General features: G+C 43.1%; 1 protein-coding gene across 1 annotated transcript in view; it reads left to right on the forward strand.

Annotated features, from left to right (window-relative positions):
- Positions 1-435: 435 nt before the first annotated feature.
- The window catches only part of LOC116841482 (division abnormally delayed protein), a 58,552-nt gene continuing 40,785 nt past the window's right edge, over positions 436-18,202 (forward strand). The window contains exons 1-4 of the mRNA XM_032809466.1: positions 436-1,468; positions 7,250-7,390; positions 15,595-16,180; positions 16,572-16,773. Of these exons, the coding sequence (XP_032665357.1) occupies positions 1,249-1,468; positions 7,250-7,390; positions 15,595-16,180; positions 16,572-16,773 (1,149 nt within the window). The 5' untranslated portion in view covers positions 436-1,248. The remainder of the gene's footprint in view (positions 1,469-7,249; positions 7,391-15,594; positions 16,181-16,571; positions 16,774-18,202) is intronic.

The following is an 18,202-nucleotide window of genomic DNA, read 5'->3' on the forward strand; positions in this document are numbered from 1 at the left end:
GATTGAATTATGATATATATGACGTTTATATATAATTGCAATTTTTATTTTCGACCAAAAAACTAATTGCGTATCTCTCTCATATCAGTTGTAACAACTATTAATACGGACTTCAATCCTACGATATGTTATTAACGAAACACCTTGTAATATTGAATGAAATTATCTCTAGGTACATTTCTTAGTAAAATTACCTCTAGATAGTACCTTTCATTAATGATAAATATAAGCACGGATGGTCGACAGAAAATTACCCTCCGGCAAAAGACCGTTGACGGTAAGTTACCATCACGAGCGTGAAGTTGTGCGGATAGATTCGTTGGTGAGCCGCGAGATGTCGCTGCACTCCGTTTCGTACATGTCACGCTTCGGCCACAAACGGACATGCGCGCCACCGGCCGAGGCGGTTCGAGCTGTTTTTCACTCGCGTCAATTTCAGTCTCGTCGAGTCGCTCGTGACGGGTGTGCGCGTTTCGCGTCTCGTTTTGTTCGCTCTCGCGATCACGAGTCCGCCTGCGTGCATGCGGCCGTGCGTACGTGCGTGCGCCTGTCGTTTGTTCGTTCGTCTGTCCATCTGTCTGTCAGCCAGTCGTGCGTGTGTGTGTACACGCATACACGCGTGAAGTACATACTTTCATCTCGCATTATAACACGAACTGACTGGCCGGGAGCGCTGTTGAATATACGTGATATTGCCTGGACTCGTCGCGATCGCCGTCTTTGACCTCTCTTCTTTCTCTTTCTTTCTCCCCCTGTCTTTCCTTTCCTCCTTAAAGTCCTCCTCCTCCTCCTCCTCCTCCTCCTCCTCCTCCTCCTCGTCATCCTCCTCTTTCTCCTCCTTCTCCTCCTCCTCTTCTTCTCTTCTTTCTCCTCCTCCCCTTGTGAGCGCCTCAAATGTTCGCGCCGCATGCTCCGAGTGCTCGCAACAATACCGCCGCTCGTTTTCGCCGTCGTGCCGTCTGACGGCGCGTCCGCTGATCGTTCGAGGAACGATCATCGCGTTCCGATACGGTGAATGACTCTACAAACGATCGATCCTAATCTGTAGAAAACTGAGAAGAAGAAGCTGCAAAAGAACGAGCGAGGAGAAGAATCTAGGACCACTGTCGAGAAGAAAAACGATTCCTCGCGAGTATCTCCGCCGCCGATTTCTCGCGCGCATTCCCCTCGGGTTTCTCCTCTCCTCTCATCTCTTCTCTTCTCTTCTCTTCCTCCGGCCGTCCGTCGCGCCGGGGCCATTTTGCCGAAATGAAAATAACACCGCGAGCCACGCCGGTCCTGCTCGCGATCATCCTCCTCTTACACGATTGCACCCGCACGGCATACACGAAATCGTCGCTCCGTGTGCGCGCCGTCGACAACGACAACGACTTCCTCATCGCCGTCAACGTCACAGACTGCGACCGGGTCAAGCCGTTTTTCGACAGCAAGAACATCAGTCTAGTGCCGGCGAAGGATCTTTCGAAGAGTAAGTCACTTTCAAGCTCTTTTGCACTCGTGTCAATGTTTCGCGTCGTCGTCGTCGCGTTGCAGGGTATCCCTTTGAATTTTTAATCACATTACGATCGTTCGCTTCTCCAATCGATTACGGCCAATTTTTCGGCGTGTCTCCGTTCAATACTGTTCCGATTATAAACGAAAAAAAAACGGCGACGCGAAATATTCCTCCGGAGGAGTCTCCGGTTTTATAATTACGATGCTCTTTATCGATGTTGTCAATTTGAGGTCGTTAATGTCAAAGACTGTTAGTACTCGCGAGTAAACATTGCGGCGGAACGCCCGAGCGACAACGTAAACATTAACTTGGTCAACTTCCACTCGTCGGACCATTGACATTGCCAGGGATCAATTTTCATTCCGAAGCGTGTCTCGATCCGCGATCTGGCGGACGACTTTTCTGCGACAACAAGTGTTTCCTCCTACAGTTGCGATCAATTGATCGACGTTCATTTCGATTAAGATTAAACCGACTTGCTCGAGCTCGCGTGTTCGACAGTGACGGCCGACCAATGAATCGTCCGTTGACAACAGACGTGATACAGCTTTTTTAAACTGACACTCGATCTCATACTTAGTCGAGAACGAGGAAGATACAGGAACAGAATCGACATTTCCACAAGCGAAACGTATGCGACTAAACAAGCGGCGCGATTAAATACGAGTATTTTTACCATTCAGTAATAACGATTATTAGCTCTCGGCACGATAACACGATATACACCACAAGAGCAAAGTCGATATTTCCGTGTTTGTGGTAAGACAAGAACTAATGTTCTAATTCCGTACATTTTTATTGTTTTACTCTTTAAATATGTATATTAAAATGCATAAACTGTTAACATACCAAAATGTGTGTATATATATATATATGTAAACATGCATTCAATATATGCATATATTCTATATTGGAGAAGTTTAAATTTAGTTTAGTTTAAAGATCAGAACAACAAGAATGCTCAGGATTAGATACACACACAGAGAGAATTTTATAGTAAAAATTACTATAGAATCTTATAACCTATTGAAAACAGATTGACACTCTGTAATAATGTGCCTTTGAAGCATAGGCCTCATGATGAGAACACCAAGAAAAGTAAAATATTTTTAAGATTATAATTTGTCAACACATTAACGTTACAGCTTTATAAATTCTTCCTGTACATCAGGAAAAACAGCAGAAATCACACAACTTAATTATTAGAGAAGATAATTATCTTCTCATTTCATGTGAGCCGTTTATATTTTGGAAACTGAAGTGTGCTATTAAGAAATTTGCTGTGTTTCCGGTGTTTGCTGTGTGTCAGGAAAATTGACTATTAAATTTGTTTCAATATTGAATTGGATCTGACACTATCCGAGTACCCGATTATTCGAATAACGGATAAATATGACATTTCAAATACGAGTTATGCGCAGATCCGCGTATTTCATGAGATACACGAACAGTTGAAACGTCGGATCCGAATCTAAGTTTTCGACGGAGTCGGTCAAACATGACCGTGGCAATAGAAATCCCTCTCGAATATTTGACGATTAATAAATCGGTATAGATATACTGTTCCAGATCACCATTCTCAAACTTCGCGAGAGAACGTCGAACGGATGAGGTGAACATAAAGTGCCATACCGTTTTGCGATATTATATACGCGAAGTTTGAGGATGGTGACCCTATAGATATAAATATAGATTCGGATCCGGATTTGACGCTTCAACTGTTCGTATTTCTCATGAGATACGCAGACACCCGAATAATGTGCTTTTGAAGTGTTAGATCGGAATCGATCTCGAATACCCAGATAGTCATTTATTTGAATATTTAGGAGCCCTATTTACTATGTTCAAGTGAGCAAGTGAGACCTTGTTGACAATCTGTCACTTTTTTCACTGCTAAAAACATAGTAACATTGAAAAGAACTTATACAGAAAAAGAGAGAAACTATACTATGTATTTTTTCCCAATGCACGTGTCCGGAAATTAGTATTTTAAAGCTGTATCTCGTGTATATTCGGCGGGAAATGTACCGAAAGCGGACTTGATCCATCTTTATTTTCGCCGCTGCGTCAACGTGTAATTCACTTGACTGAAACTTGGTCGAGACGCGGTTCAACATCCGTCCTGTTCGTTTCACGGTAATTTTTTTTTTCTTCCCCCTCCCCCCCTTTTTCTCTCTCTATCTCTGTCTGTCTCTTTTCGCGGTGTCAGGTTTTATGTGGAATTTATCAGACATATTAGGCTCCAATTTGACTCGACTGAATACGAGATTTTCCATTATCGTGGTGTTCGTTCACTTGCATATTCGGGAGAACGGGTAGTTGAATAAAATGGAATTCTTCCGAGAACCTATAGTCTGTCTCGCGCGATTGATTCCAATCGGGGAGGTGAGACCTCTTCGGGAAAGGGGGCGAAGAATTTAATGCGCGTCTCGAGCAATTCTCCTCGGATCTTCGAAATCGATCCTTCGTAATGATTATGCGCGCTCTCGAAACCCCGTATCGCTGCCGTGCCGCGATTTATTTTTTTTTCGCGACCTGATTCCTTCACATTCTCTTACGTGTCCGTCGCGTTCGTTCCACGAGCGATCTTGATTTATGACGCTTCTCGGAACTTTGAAGCTATTAATCCTATTGGCTAATACGACTGCGACGCAGCACACATTGCGTAACACGTGTCCGTTTCTTTCTTCGTCAACGTGACAAGTTATTCGTCGCTCACGAACCGCGACAACTTATTTTTAACGATGTAAAAATAAGGAGGAAGACATACACGCGCGTTATCATTACGTGCTCGATGAATATCGGCAATAACCTCTCTTCGCGCACCAAAAAAAAAAACAGTGTTTGGTATTCATTACTGTAATCATATAATAAAAAAATTACATAAAAAAATATGTGTATATAATCTCATCCTCAGCGCGGAATCCTCTTACGTATGATCTTAAGAGGACTCTTCTGAAACCAGAAAGAAAATATTCTAAACACAATATTATTTCTCCTCATTAGAAGAGGAATATTTTGTCGGTAGAAATTATCACTTGGAATATGGGATATGGGCTTAGAAAATATCTTACAACTAGAATTCTTGTATCTTTGATATTTCCCTCTTGAAATTTCAGAAGAATCCTTTTGGAGCCATATCTGCTAAGAATGAGATTGTATTTTGTTTATTGTACAGAGTCGGGAGAAGTATTTTTGTACACACACCAAATCTTACGTTAATTATTTTCTACAATGTTAATTGTATACATTGCTATACATCTTGCGTATACATTGATATCGCTGTTTTCTTGTTGGAACAAGAAGATATACAGTTTGTGCCGGCAATAACATTAACTCTTGATGAGGTCAACCGCTTTTTCTCTCAGCGCACGAGCGGAGAAATAACGTTCGCCGCAGTGCCGATATTTGTATTGTGTCCGTATCAAAATTCACTTATCCGCGCTTGTTTCTACATTTATTCCTCGACTTGGCTCCTGCACACTTGCATCTTCGTGTTCGTTCTATTTACCCACATTTTTCTCTGCGCCACGCACATAATATAAATGTATAATCCGTCCAACGAATAAGCAATACACAACCCCGATCTCTTTAAATTTGATGCGGCGTTCGCGCTAGCGCGAAACCGGTTCGCCCGCCGGCGAAGAGGGACGCGCGCGTCATCCGGATTTCGATCAGGATTTCGATCGCGATCTCTCGCGACGGCATTATTTCGCCGCGATCGCGAGCGAAATTATCGCGCGGCATAACGTTATTATTACCGCGCGGCCTCCCGCCGAACATGGTGATTAACGTAATGCGCTAAGCGCGCGCGGCCGGCAGAATGCGCTCGGCAACTTCTATTTACCTAGGCTGCGTTCAGTTTCACGCATTATGCATGCTTTTGCTGCGATACAGGGTGTCCGGTAGGACATTCACAGAGGAGCCGCGATGTACAGGTAGATCAGGTCTGACTGAACAAAAAGATTCCTCCACCATTTTGCGAACAACACGCGAAATTCTAAGTAATCAATCAGAAAAGATTCGTGAATGATCACGCGCCATACGAGCTGTGATGGCGACGTCTGTCACATTGAGAGAAATGACTTGGTGAATGACACTATACTCGTCTTATGAAAGTAATATGGTGAATTTATATGCGATATCTGGTTCACATATCCAATATTCTGATTACGATGCCTCGACGCGACTGGTAATCAATACTGAGACATTTAGTTGTAGACATCTAGACCGTTTGGTAATTCTCTCTAGACGTGTGATACTATTGACGCGATAGTTAATTGTTACTCGCTGTGACGTTTCCTTTTTCATCTATACTAATTTGTAAAGACGTCGGTGCTATAAAAGAGTAAACGCTGAAACCGTCAAATATTTGGAAGAATGAAATTTCTTAAAATATGTCGACGAATTTAGAAGTAAATATACAGAATAAATAGAAGTAAATATACAGAAATATAGAAGATTATATACAGTAAGTATATGAAAATTATATATAATATGGTTAGATTTTAGGTTAGGTAAGAAGTCTAACACTCCATAACTGTATTAATAACATTCACCAAATGAATTGTATGCTGTACCAGACGGTTTAGTAAACGTATTTAAGCATTGCTATAATGTTACTTAGATAATGCGCTCACCAGATGATTTAGTATCATTGACTAGATATCTTGTTACACGATTATTCACCATACCGTTTGGTAAACTTAAATAGAACTCTGGTTAATATCATCAGATATTTCTCTCAGTGTACGTTTGTACATTAGGTTGAACTGAACAAAAAAGCTCTCTACCATCTTTTAAATGATCACATACATGTTTAGTTATTAATTAAAGAAGATTGTTGTGCAAAATGATGCACCAGTCTTCCGTATAACGCGTAATCATCCACTAATGTTCTTTGATCAATAACTCTAAATTTTACGTGGTTGTTTGCAAAATGGCAAAGGAATTTTTTTTGTTCTGTTTGACCTAATCTGCCTAGACACCGCGGTACCTCCGTCAGTTACCGAACACTCTGTATACGTAACACAAATTATAGATAATTGCGCGCATATGCATGAAACGGAACAAACTCGCGCGTGTAGAAATTATTAACGAGGCGGGCGATCGTGGCGGAACAGAGGCGAACGACGCGGAGACGATGAGCATTTGGAATATCGAGACAAATTGCGGGTGTATGTAATTCCGCTCGAAAATCATCATCGAAAATCCGTGTACGAGCGGGCTACATGAGTGTAAAATGGTGCTTATGGAGAAGGGGGGCAGTCTGAAATTCGATTAATTTAATAGAATGTAATATCAGAGGGCTAGAAGGGGAGAGGGTAAAACAATTCGACGCGGCACTATTTCCGTTTGATCGAATTACCGGAATCTACGATCGGATTTTAATCGCGTTTGTCTTTCACGAATGAGATTTGTAATTTTCGCACGAAAATAGGTCAGAGATAGCTGGACTTTGGGAAGTACGGGTTGGCGCACGAATGAGTGAGTGAGCGAGCGAGCGAGCGAGCGAGTAACCGAACAAGCGTGCGAATTTCTGCGGCTTAATGTACAATTTATATCCCCTCGCGCTCTCTTCAATTTGATTTAACTCGAGTTGAATAAAAGGGGAGCGCGCGCCTTCGAACTCCCGTTTTCGCGTGAATACATGTATGTGTGTGTGTGTGTGTGTGTGTGTGCTTGTCGCGCAGTAACACGAAATACAATTTTTCTTGTCTCTTTTCTCATCTCTTTCTCTCTCTTTTTCCCCAGCAATATGCGGAGGCAAGTGCTGCGACGAGGAAATGGAGAAGCAATTGAAGCAACAAGCCCGGGCGGATTTTCACAATCTGATTCATCATCACAGTAGGACTCTGCAAGGTCTCCTCATCACCACCGCCGACTTTCTCAGAGGTAGTAAGAGACCTTTCTCAGAGGTAGTAAGAGACCTTTCCCGTAACTTGTTGAAGCATGCCGCCGCTAAAATCACCGAGAGAACATTTCTCACACGAACGTAAATAAATAAAGAGATAAACACGCTTGCTTGTGTGGAAAACATACGTTTGTTTACGTGCGTGTGTTTTTTTTCTTTTTTCTTCCTTTTTGTTCATCAAAATAAATGTTTAATGTACATTTCGGCGATTTGAGATCGATTCTACCAGTGTCGGTTAGCTCCCGTGTATAATTCGAGAAACTCTCCCTCTTGCTCCTTATACTATGATAATAGCTATGAGGATGATAAGTAGTATTGTTAATTAAAATCGATCGATTATTAATAAACACCGGTAAAAACGATCTTTAATATTAAAATTCTGTCTCGTGTCTTTCTTAAATTGTCTCTCGGTGAATTTTCTACGCGAAAATTCAACAACAAATAATTAACAATGTCCGAATCTTCACCACCGCGCAAAACCAACTCAACGACGACATTATTGAGTATATTTATTTCAAACGCGAATACGGTAAACAAACCGAGTTTATGCGTAAACAAAGCGTAAACAAAGTCGTACATAACACATTCGTGTGTTATACGGAAAGCAGTTTATAGCAAGAATGTTTGCAGAATTTTGCAGTGGAAGTATAATTTTGCGATTGACATTTTGCAGTAATTTATTATCTTTTCATTTTATACGTGCTATTTATATTTTTCGGACTGAAGTATGTTGTTAAAAAAACTTGCTATGTTTCTGACAAAATTTACTGTGTTCTTTAGTAAGATAGACCTCAGTGATAATTTATGTTTGTACTATTAGAAATGTAATTTGAAAAAAATTGAAAAGAATTTGTATGAAATGGAAAGCTATAATATTCTGTCTGCGTATAGCGGACGAAATTGCATTCCGAATACTATCCCGGAAGCGTGTATGGCGCGCAAGAAAGAGAGAGTCAGAGAAATACCGTAATCGCTGGAATTACCGAATTATCCCGCGAAGAAGGGTGGCGGATTGAGAAAATCCTCCAAAATGCACCGTCGAAGCTACAATAGCGCCCAGCTGTATAGTATCCATTCTCCCAGCAGAAACTCGCGCAAGTCACCTAGAGTTTATCCTCCGTTTTCGCCTTTTCATCGTCCAAATTCTAATTTTTCACTCGATCTCCCGGAGTAGTCACCATTTATATAGATTTGTATTGGCAAAAACGTGTCAAAAGGAAGGAGGGACGTTTATTCCGTTTTCTGCTTTGTCAAGATTTCCGTGCTCCTTGTCGCTTTCGTTTCGACGATCAAAAGAGAGGAAAGAAAAGAAAAGCCACGCGCGCGCCCCGAAAGAATACCCGACCGCAGACTTATAGAATAGACTGCTCACTTATACGGGACAAGCGATGACAAAAGTTCAAAGGATGGTTAATATGCACTAAGTCAAGTGCTTCCTCTGTCACACAGTACTTTAGCAGATAATGTAGAAAAAAACAAAAGAGAGGATGAAACATAGCGGAAAAGAGAGAGGACGCAGTACGAGATCGCTTCTTCTTCTTCGTTCTGCTCACCAATTAGACAATTAGACAAGAAGAGCATCTTGTTCTCTATGATCCTCTCTCACTGCTGACTTTATCCCTCTTACAGCAATACGCGGTCTATTCTATAATTGTCGAACCGACAATTATCGCAGATGATTTCGGGCGAACTCGAGATCTCTCTGCGGGACTCCTTCGACGAGGCCTCGTCCGAGGAAGAATCGAAGTCGTAGGCTCCGCGTGTCGCTTTATACTCACCAATTAGACAATTAGACAAGAAGAGCATCTTGTTCTCTATGATCCTCTCTCACTGCTGACTTTATCCCTCTTACAGCAATACGCGGTCTATTCTATAATTGTCGAACCGACAATTATCGCAGATGATTTCGGGCGAACTCGAGATCTCTCTGCGGGACTCCTTCGACGAGGCCTCGTCCGAGGAAGAATCGAAGTCGTAGGCTCCGCGTGTCGCTTTATACTCACCAATTAGACAATTAGACAAGAAGAGCATCTTGTTCTCTATGATCCTCTCTCACTGCTGACTTTATCCCTCTTACAGCAATACGCGGTCTATTCTATAATTGTCGAACCGACAATTATCGCAGATGATTTCGGGCGAACTCGAGATCTCTCTGCGGGACTCCTTCGACGAGGCCTCGTCCGAGGAAGAATCGAAGTCGTAGGCTCCGCGTGTCGCTTTATACTCACCAATTAGACAATTAGACAAGAAGAGCATCTTGTTCTCTATGATCCTCTCTCACTGCTGACTTTATCCCTCTTACAGCAATACGCGGTCTATTCTATAATTGTCGAACCGACAATTATCGCAGATGATTTCGGGCGAACTCGAGATCTCTCTGCGGGACTCCTTCGACGAGGCCTCGTCCGAGGAAGAATCGAAGTCGTAGGCTCCGCGTGTCGCTTTATACTCACCAATTAGACAATTAGACAAGAAGAGCATCTTGTTCTCTATGATCCTCTCTCACTGCTGACTTTATCCCTCTTACAGCAATACGCGGTCTATTCTATAATTGTCGAACCGACAATTATCGCAGATGATTTCGGGCGAACTCGAGATCTCTCTGCGGGACTCCTTCTTCGAGGCCTCGTCCAAGGAACAATCGAAGTCGTAGGCTCCGCGTGTCGCCTTATACGGGGCCAAAGAAGCCTACCCCGCTATCCTCCCCCTCTCTCTCCCTCTTTCTCTCTCTCTCTCTCTCTCTCTCTCTCTCTCTCTCTCTCTCTCCGCGACTGCTACTACTCCTGCTCCTTCTCCTCGTTCGCGCTGCTCCGTTTTTCTCTCTTCTTTCGCCTCTCACACAATCTATCTCCTTAATTCCCGCATCGGGTCGGTGCTTCATTTATGAGAGGCTGCGAACGTGTCACTTTTCATTTCGAGCACTCGGCTGCTTTCGAGAGTCTGCATTCGCATCCGCGACACATCGACGCGTTATCAAGCGTCGACTTGAACATCTTTTATTTCATGTTACGTTTCATTATCCTACAAAATTACTGTGTATATCGTAGAGTTCCTAAATATTCGAACAAATGACTATCCGAATATCCGAAATTGGTTTTGATTTGATACTTTAAAGCCGCATTATTTTGGTATCCGCGACGGATTCGCGTATCTTATGAGATATACAAACAGATGAAACATCGAATCCGAATCTGAATCTAACAAGTAAACCTACCTAAAAGATACACTCCGATTTCTTTCTAATTTGGCACAAATGTAGAAATACAAAAAATATTTAGGTCATATTTTTTCATTTTGACCCACTTTGAGTTTCACGGGCAGTTTATAGCTTTTTAATGTTCTCTCTCCTATCATTGATAAGTACAACAAAAATGCAAAAGAAATAAAATTTAATACAAGATATAGTTAAATAATTTTAACAAAACTGGCATAGCTGAGACACGAAACATTCAAAATTTTTTTAGCCGAGATTCCAACCGAAATATTTTAAATCTGTGCCAAATTAGCCAAAAATGGTTCGAATCTCGGCTAAACAAAAAAATTATTTGTATAAATGCTTTTTTTCAACTTTTTACATGTTTTGTTCAAACATTTTATTATTTATACAAATAATTTTACACATTTGACTTCATATGTATAATCAGCAAACCAAAAATATTTATATCTTGTATTCAATTTTATTTCTTATGCATTTTTGTTGCACTTGTTGATAGAAGTGAGAATATTAGAAAGCTATGAATTAAAGTGGGCCAAAATGAAAAAAATATGACCTAAATATTATTTGTACTTCTACATTTGTGCCAAATTTTGGAGTGCCAAAAAATCGGAGTGTAACTTTTGGGTAGGTTTACTTGTAAGTTCTCGGCAGAATCGATCAAACACGTCCATAGCAAGTAAAATCTTTCTTGAACATTTGGTAATTAATAAATCGATATAGATAGATATAGATAAGATACGCGAATCCGCGGATAACCCGAATTTAAAATGTTATATTTATCCGCTATCCGAATAACCCAGATAGTGTCAAATCCGATTGAATATTGAAGCATATATCTTCATCGAGACTGTGTTTCGCAGTCGTTGACATGACCAGAGTGCGACCATTAACATGTGCGAAGAGAATATTGTAGTTTTTGTTCTTCATATAAATTTTCTTCAATTTTTTTATACTTTTGATAGTGCAGAAATAGCTGTCTGTTTGGGGTTAACTGTCAGTAAAATCTATCTTGTTAAACAACATAGCAAATCTTTTGATATATAAGACATATCTGACTTCCTAAAATATAAATAGTACGTATGAAACGAAAGGATGATAAATTACTGCAGAATGTTGATCCGTTCTTCGGTTACAAAATTCTGTAGCAATTTTTACTGTAAAAATCTCCGTGTAGAACTGCCTACGATTTCTTTCTTTCTGTCAGAGCGATAAAAATGACAAGTGTTTGAAGAAACATATAATGCAAGGGAGGGTTTGTCAATTTATTTCTTTATTTTATTCAACGACTGTTAATATATAAAATATACCATTAAAAGTTCGAGTAATTTTTAGAAGAAATCACAAACCTGTCACTCTGCTTTTCACAGTCTTGATGTTAATTGGACATTCGGCTGAGATCTCACAACTTTTAGCGTCGCGTAATTCATGTGAGAGAATAATTGACAGCATTTTCTGTCCGTTTTATGACATTCGCGAAAAATTACACCGGAAAATGACTCGGTCGCGCATTTCTTTAGTCATCCTCTCGATTACGTGTTCCTCGCCACCGGTATTTATGCGGGTGTACGTTAACCGACGTACACGGCAGACACGCAAAACGAGGTAAGACGGAGGAAAATAGCGGGCGCGGAAATGCGAGAATGTAAGGAAGCAAGAAGAGGAGGGAGAGGGAGAAGAAAGAGAAACGCGTGTCGTTGCCTCGGTAACGCGACGTCTAGAATTCACGATCGCAGGCCGCGACTGCTCTCGCTCTCAGCTATTTTCGATACCGCGAAAAATGTACTTCCTCTCGGCCGCAACGCGCGCGCGAAGTGTTTATATCTCTCGCGTATAAGAGAGAGAGAGAGAGAGAGAGAGAGAGAGAGAGAGGAGCGCGTGCTGCGCTTCGCGTCGGCACATTTTTCACCCTCGCCCGAAATTAAGCCCTCTCCCCCTCCCGACTCCACGACTCTCCTCTCAACCGACTTTCGTTTATCGGTCGCTATCCGGTACCACGCGAACTCGCGCGCGTATATTTCAGGAATCCCGAAACGAGATAATTAACCCGTAAACCGTGGAACGTCTTTTTGGTCACGCGACTTGGAACACGAGAGTTATTTTCTATCCCGTTAACGAGATGTAAAAGCGGATCGTTTCAGCAAAGTACCGAGAGAGAAAGAGACTTTTCTCTCTCGAGAAGAATTCCTCGCGATTTGCATGTAGATAATCGACAAATAGATCCGTGTATTTTTTGATAGTTTTCCGATCAAAGAGTTCTTAAATAAAAAAATCAGATGGTGCAACTTAAAATTTCGAAGTTATGGGACGATACCTGTCAGATATAACGAGAAACGTTGAAACACTTACTTCGTCTAAGAATTGAAAGTTTGAAAGTCGCGAAAGAAATGAAGATATCTCAACACATTCTTACATGAAAAATAGACGCAACTTGTCCTGTTACTTGCGCTCGGATGGCATCTGAAGCGATCAGAAGGTCTGCGACACCTCGCGATACCTCGAGCGGAAAGTCGCTTCCGATCGGAAGCTCTGTCGGTGTTGCACCACGGTCATGATTGGAGTCGACTGCCGTGGCTGTTTGTTTTGTTGCGCAGGCACGGTAAATCAATTCCGAAAGAGGCCCACGATCGAGTTCGAAGGCGAGATTATACGCGCTAAATTACGGTCAGAAGGAGGCACTCGTACATGTGTCGGAGTTGGACGAAAGGAGTAGAAGACGGTCATTGGTAGTTTAAGTTGCCGCCGTGTATATACGCGGCGTCCGCGGAATCTCGGTAATTGAAGGAAAACAAATCCGAGCGGTCGCGATACGCCGCCTTTGAAGTCTCAATTAATGCGGGCATGATCCGCCTCGACAAATAACGTTTCACACATGAGGAAAGTACCAAGGCCTCCGTTCCCATCGGCGAGGAAGGAGAAAAGGAAGGAAAGAGAGAGAGAGAGAGAGAGAGAGAGAGAGAGAGAAAGAGAGAGAAGGAAAGAGAAAGAGCTGGCGAACGACGACGTCGGCTGTGGAAGATCGCGACGTGTATTTTTATATGCCGTTAATTTTAGTCGCGTCAACCGAGGCATGCCCACTTAAAAATAAATTACACTCCACGATCCGCGACGCGGTTTTACCGCGATTCCGGCGCGCGGTGTCGCAAATCAGAGATCGGGGAACCGGTGTAATTTCGTCCCGAAATTTCAATCGTGCGAATCGTGCCCTGGGTTTTTTTACGCAAGCAGCAGAAGCGATCGAGGCGTGCGATTAAATCGTGCGAACGCCAACCAACCGAGCGAACGTAGCTCTTGGAGTGTTTATCCGTAACGAGATTTCCATGGTGAAGTAATTAACAACAAAAACTCGGCCGAGAGAGACGATCGACGCTCCGTGTTGCTTTTACGATCGACCAGCTGAAACTACCAGGCGTTTGCGCGGGTTGTCGCATAGAGTGCGTTCCACTTGACGCTCGCAACGATCGCAGCATCATTCTATCCTTGTTTCTTACTAGATATTGAACAAGGATAAAATAACGCCACGATCGTTGCAAGCGTCAAGTGGACCGCACCTGTAATGTCAAGCGAATAAAATCAGGGGATGGGAATAGCCCAGGTTTCATATAGCCCCTATATTTTCCGAGTCCTAGACCGGTTCTAGAGTCTTAAAAAGTGAATGTGCAAAGTTTAGTCCAGATTAGAGACCTTACAATAAGAATCTGGCCATCAGAGGAATTCTGGCAAAATTCCTAGAGGGTCTCTACGAAATATATATCTTTCCCTCTCGAAGAATTTTGCCAGAATTCCTCTGATGGCCACACTCTTGTTATAGGGTCTCTAATCCAGATCAATCAAAGGGTTCAGGAATTTACAGGAAACAAATAGACAAGCATTTTATCATATATATGTATATACATATACACATATATACACACACACACACCTATATATACATATATATATATATATGTATGTACAGATATAGAAACGTGGAGAGATCTTTAAACTCTCTCGCTTCTCTCGTGATCGTTTTGCCACTTCCCTTAATAGGATCGTTAGAACTGCAAGGTGCCGCTCGCTCGCTCGCGCGCGCTCCGAGAGCGAAGAAGCGTGTAGATGCTCGTCAGAGGCACTCGAGACTGAAGCGGGGGAAATCGAGAAGCACTTATCGTCCATCTCCTCCGTTTTACGCGTTCGCGATTAAGCGCCGAGTATGCCCGTTTCTTAGGAAGAATACGCGCTCCCCTCTCGACACTCGCGAAATCTCGAGAAACCGCGTTTGCACGATGAATTATTTCGCCAGGTTTGATAAGAGGAAAAAGAAAAGGTCCGCGAGGGAAAGAGGGATAGGGAGCGAAAACGCCGAGATAAACCACTGGGAAATTCTGTACAAACGCGAGATACACCGGTAAAAACTCAGGTCGACTGTCCCTGCCTGTGTCTGTGCCTTCTCACATCGAGCAATTTTTTTTAATACGGATGTAAGTGACTCGCTCTGTAACAAAGATAAATATTCCTGAGAAATAAAAGAAACGATAACTTTCCGTTTCTTTTCCTGTCTCGAATGTTTTATCTAACCGTTTCCGTTATTTCGTTTCACGGATTTTATTAGCCGGTTTCCCGGCATTTTCCAAGTTTTAACGTAATGCGTTATCTATTGTACGACGACGAGCTCGTCAAACATGGCGATCAGTCCGTCGGGGAATTTCGGAAATGCCGAGGAATGCCGGAGAAATTTGCCACACGGGGCAGAATTAGCTTTGAGTCGACGCGGTACACGCGGCGCGTGGCAGCTGCCGATTAAATTTAACAAAATTCCGCTACTAGAAATTAGACAAGTTATGGATTCATTAATTAGCACGAAATATCTCGTGCGCGTAAATCAACACGAGAAAGTGAAACGTCACAAAAAGACGTCGCGTCACATCGTTTGAATATATTTCGTGTAAAAATGTGAATAATATAAGATCGCATTCTTTTCTGTCTTTGCAGGTTCGGTGGCCGAACTGGCGCGACAGTCGCAGAACACGACTCTGATTATGTTCCACAAGGCGTACAGTTCGATGGAGGAGTCCAGCGAGCCGTTTGTCAAGGCGCTTTACAAGTCGATAGTGAACTACGTATCGCCCGCCAACACACCGGACAACCTGCAGCAACCGCTGAGCCGGGAGATGTTGCAGGAGAATATACTCGAATTCTTCACACGGTTGTTTTCGATCGCCTACTTGAAACTCATCAATCCGCAACAACAACAAGAGGATCAGGAGGAATTAACAAACAAGTTCAAAGTCTGCTTGCATGAGTCAATGGTCGACATACAGCCGTTCGGCGATATACCGCAGGAAACCTCGCTCGCGGTCAGCAAGAGCCTGGAGGCCACCAGGGTGTTGGTGCAGGCGCTCATACTCGGTAAAACTGTGCTCGAGAAGACTGATGGCATACTCTTCAGTCCCGATATTCACAGCCTTCAGCAGGAGGCCTGCAACGCCGCAATATTCAGGATGACCTACTGTCCCAAGTGCAAAGGCCTCGCTAACGCCATCATGCCCTGCAACGCATTCTGCATCAATGTGATAAGGTGAGTGACGTTTAGCAGGAAAGAATTTCGAAGAAAAGTATTTCTAAATCAACCAACTGTGCATGATTATTGATTGTTGCGATTAAAGGACGGAGGGCATATTATCTGTCAAATAGCGTTTTCGTCACTTTTGCTGTTGCGAATATTTAACGATTGATCGATTTGATAATTTATAATATTTTTTCATATACACGCCGACACGAGTGTCATTATTTTTTCGCGAATTTCACGGGCGAGAGACTCGCAATCGCGCGGTCGTTTGTGACTGCAAAGTTGCGACCTCGTGTTCTCGCGTGCGCGCCGATAAACGTCGTTCTACGACGAGAGGGAGAGAGGAGAGAGAAAGAGAGATAGAGAGGCATCGGCAGAAAAATGCAAATAAACGTTGCAGGGGCTGCCTGACCGAGCCAGCGTCCGAACTGGATCTCGCGTGGTCCGGTTACGTGGAGACGATCGAGAGACTCATCGTGGCGGTGGACGGTCATAACGATCCTCTGGGCCTGAATACCGTGAACGCCGTCAAGCAGTTAGGCACTCGCATTTCGGATGCCATTTTGCGCTCATTGGAGAATGGACCGAAGATTGTGAAGAAGGTGAGTGCAATCCCGGGGACTCCCCGATTTTACATATGCGACTGCCGTTTACATATACGGGGTGATCCGTTCGTTAGTTTGTTCGTCCACCCGCATATACGATGTCGCGATCAAGTTTTAACGAAAGCCCGCGGCCTTCTCGACTCGGGAATCAATCTTCCCTGAGAAATGCCTCTACTGAGAGAAATTATCCGATAAAAAATTAACAAACAAATATTTCCGATCAAGATACCGATGAATTTTTATATCCGATCAGGATATCGCATTAAATTTAATCGAATATTTCCGACCATAGTGGCATTTCTTCAAATAAACCGATCAAAAATTATGAACCGATATTTCCCATCGGATGTTTCCTGATCGGATGCAAAAATTTATCGGTATTTTGATCGAAAATATCCGTTTGTTAATTTCTTATCGAATAATTTCAGTGTCGAGATATTAACGTGTCGACCGCCACGTTGATTTCCACCGATTATTTTAATACTCAACTCATATCCTGATCATCAAAGATCCGGTAATCATAACACAAATGCAATTTACGACGTATACATTCGTTATCTCGTTTCCCAGTTGACCACATATTTAATTCGTCATATGTAATCAATTATCTTTATTTAATACCTAAATTAGTGAATCGTGGCAAAATGCCCGGCTGGTGGCTAGACCCATGATGACGATCAATGTGTCGATACCTCGCTGAATCGCTTGCGAAAAGGACGGGTGTTCTGCGCGAATTGACATTCTTTGGAGCTTCGAGAGCTCGAAGCTTTGACGCTCTCGGTTGTACCGCGACCTTATTTCCTTCTGTTTACCCTCCTCGAGACAATTCCGCGCGTTGCACACGCATATCAGGGGAGCATGAGTTATACACCCGTCCGCACCGTCCGCCTCACCGCCCTCTTTCGCGCGTCGTCTTCTTCCCTTCCCCACCTACCAACCTGCCTACCTACCTACCTACCTACCACATTTCTCGTCCCTTCGTTCCGGTTCTCGACCCCGTCCCGACGAAATGGGCCGCTGGCGCGCGCGCGGAACGCAATTAAAAGTTTCTCACACGGGCGGCCGAGCCGTGTCGCGCCGCGCGACGACAGAATCGATCCCTCGCTTGGAAGCCAGATTCTCGTCTTACTGTCCGCGACTCTCTTCCTGCCGCAATCGATTTGCGGTTGTATCTTGTTCACCTTGTTTCGTCTTAACTAACGAGAACAGTCTCACGTGGTCCGCCCGAAGCGCTTCAAACGATCTGCGGCCGGCTCTCCGCGTTTGCCCTCGTGACTTGCTGGCTCACAGCTGCAAATGTGTTCGAAATCACAAATCGAACTCGAAAGCGAATTCACAATCCTGTAAATCTCCATTTGTGGATGCGGGATGTCGGAGAATGAGAGAGAGAGAGAGAGAGAGAGAGAGAGAGAGAGAGAGAGAGAGA

This window comes from Odontomachus brunneus, unplaced genomic scaffold (genome assembly GCF_010583005.1).
Source record: "Odontomachus brunneus isolate Ranch 3 - 2012 unplaced genomic scaffold, Obru_v1 Obru_scaffold_015, whole genome shotgun sequence".
Lineage (NCBI taxonomy): Eukaryota > Metazoa > Arthropoda > Insecta > Hymenoptera > Formicidae > Odontomachus > Odontomachus brunneus.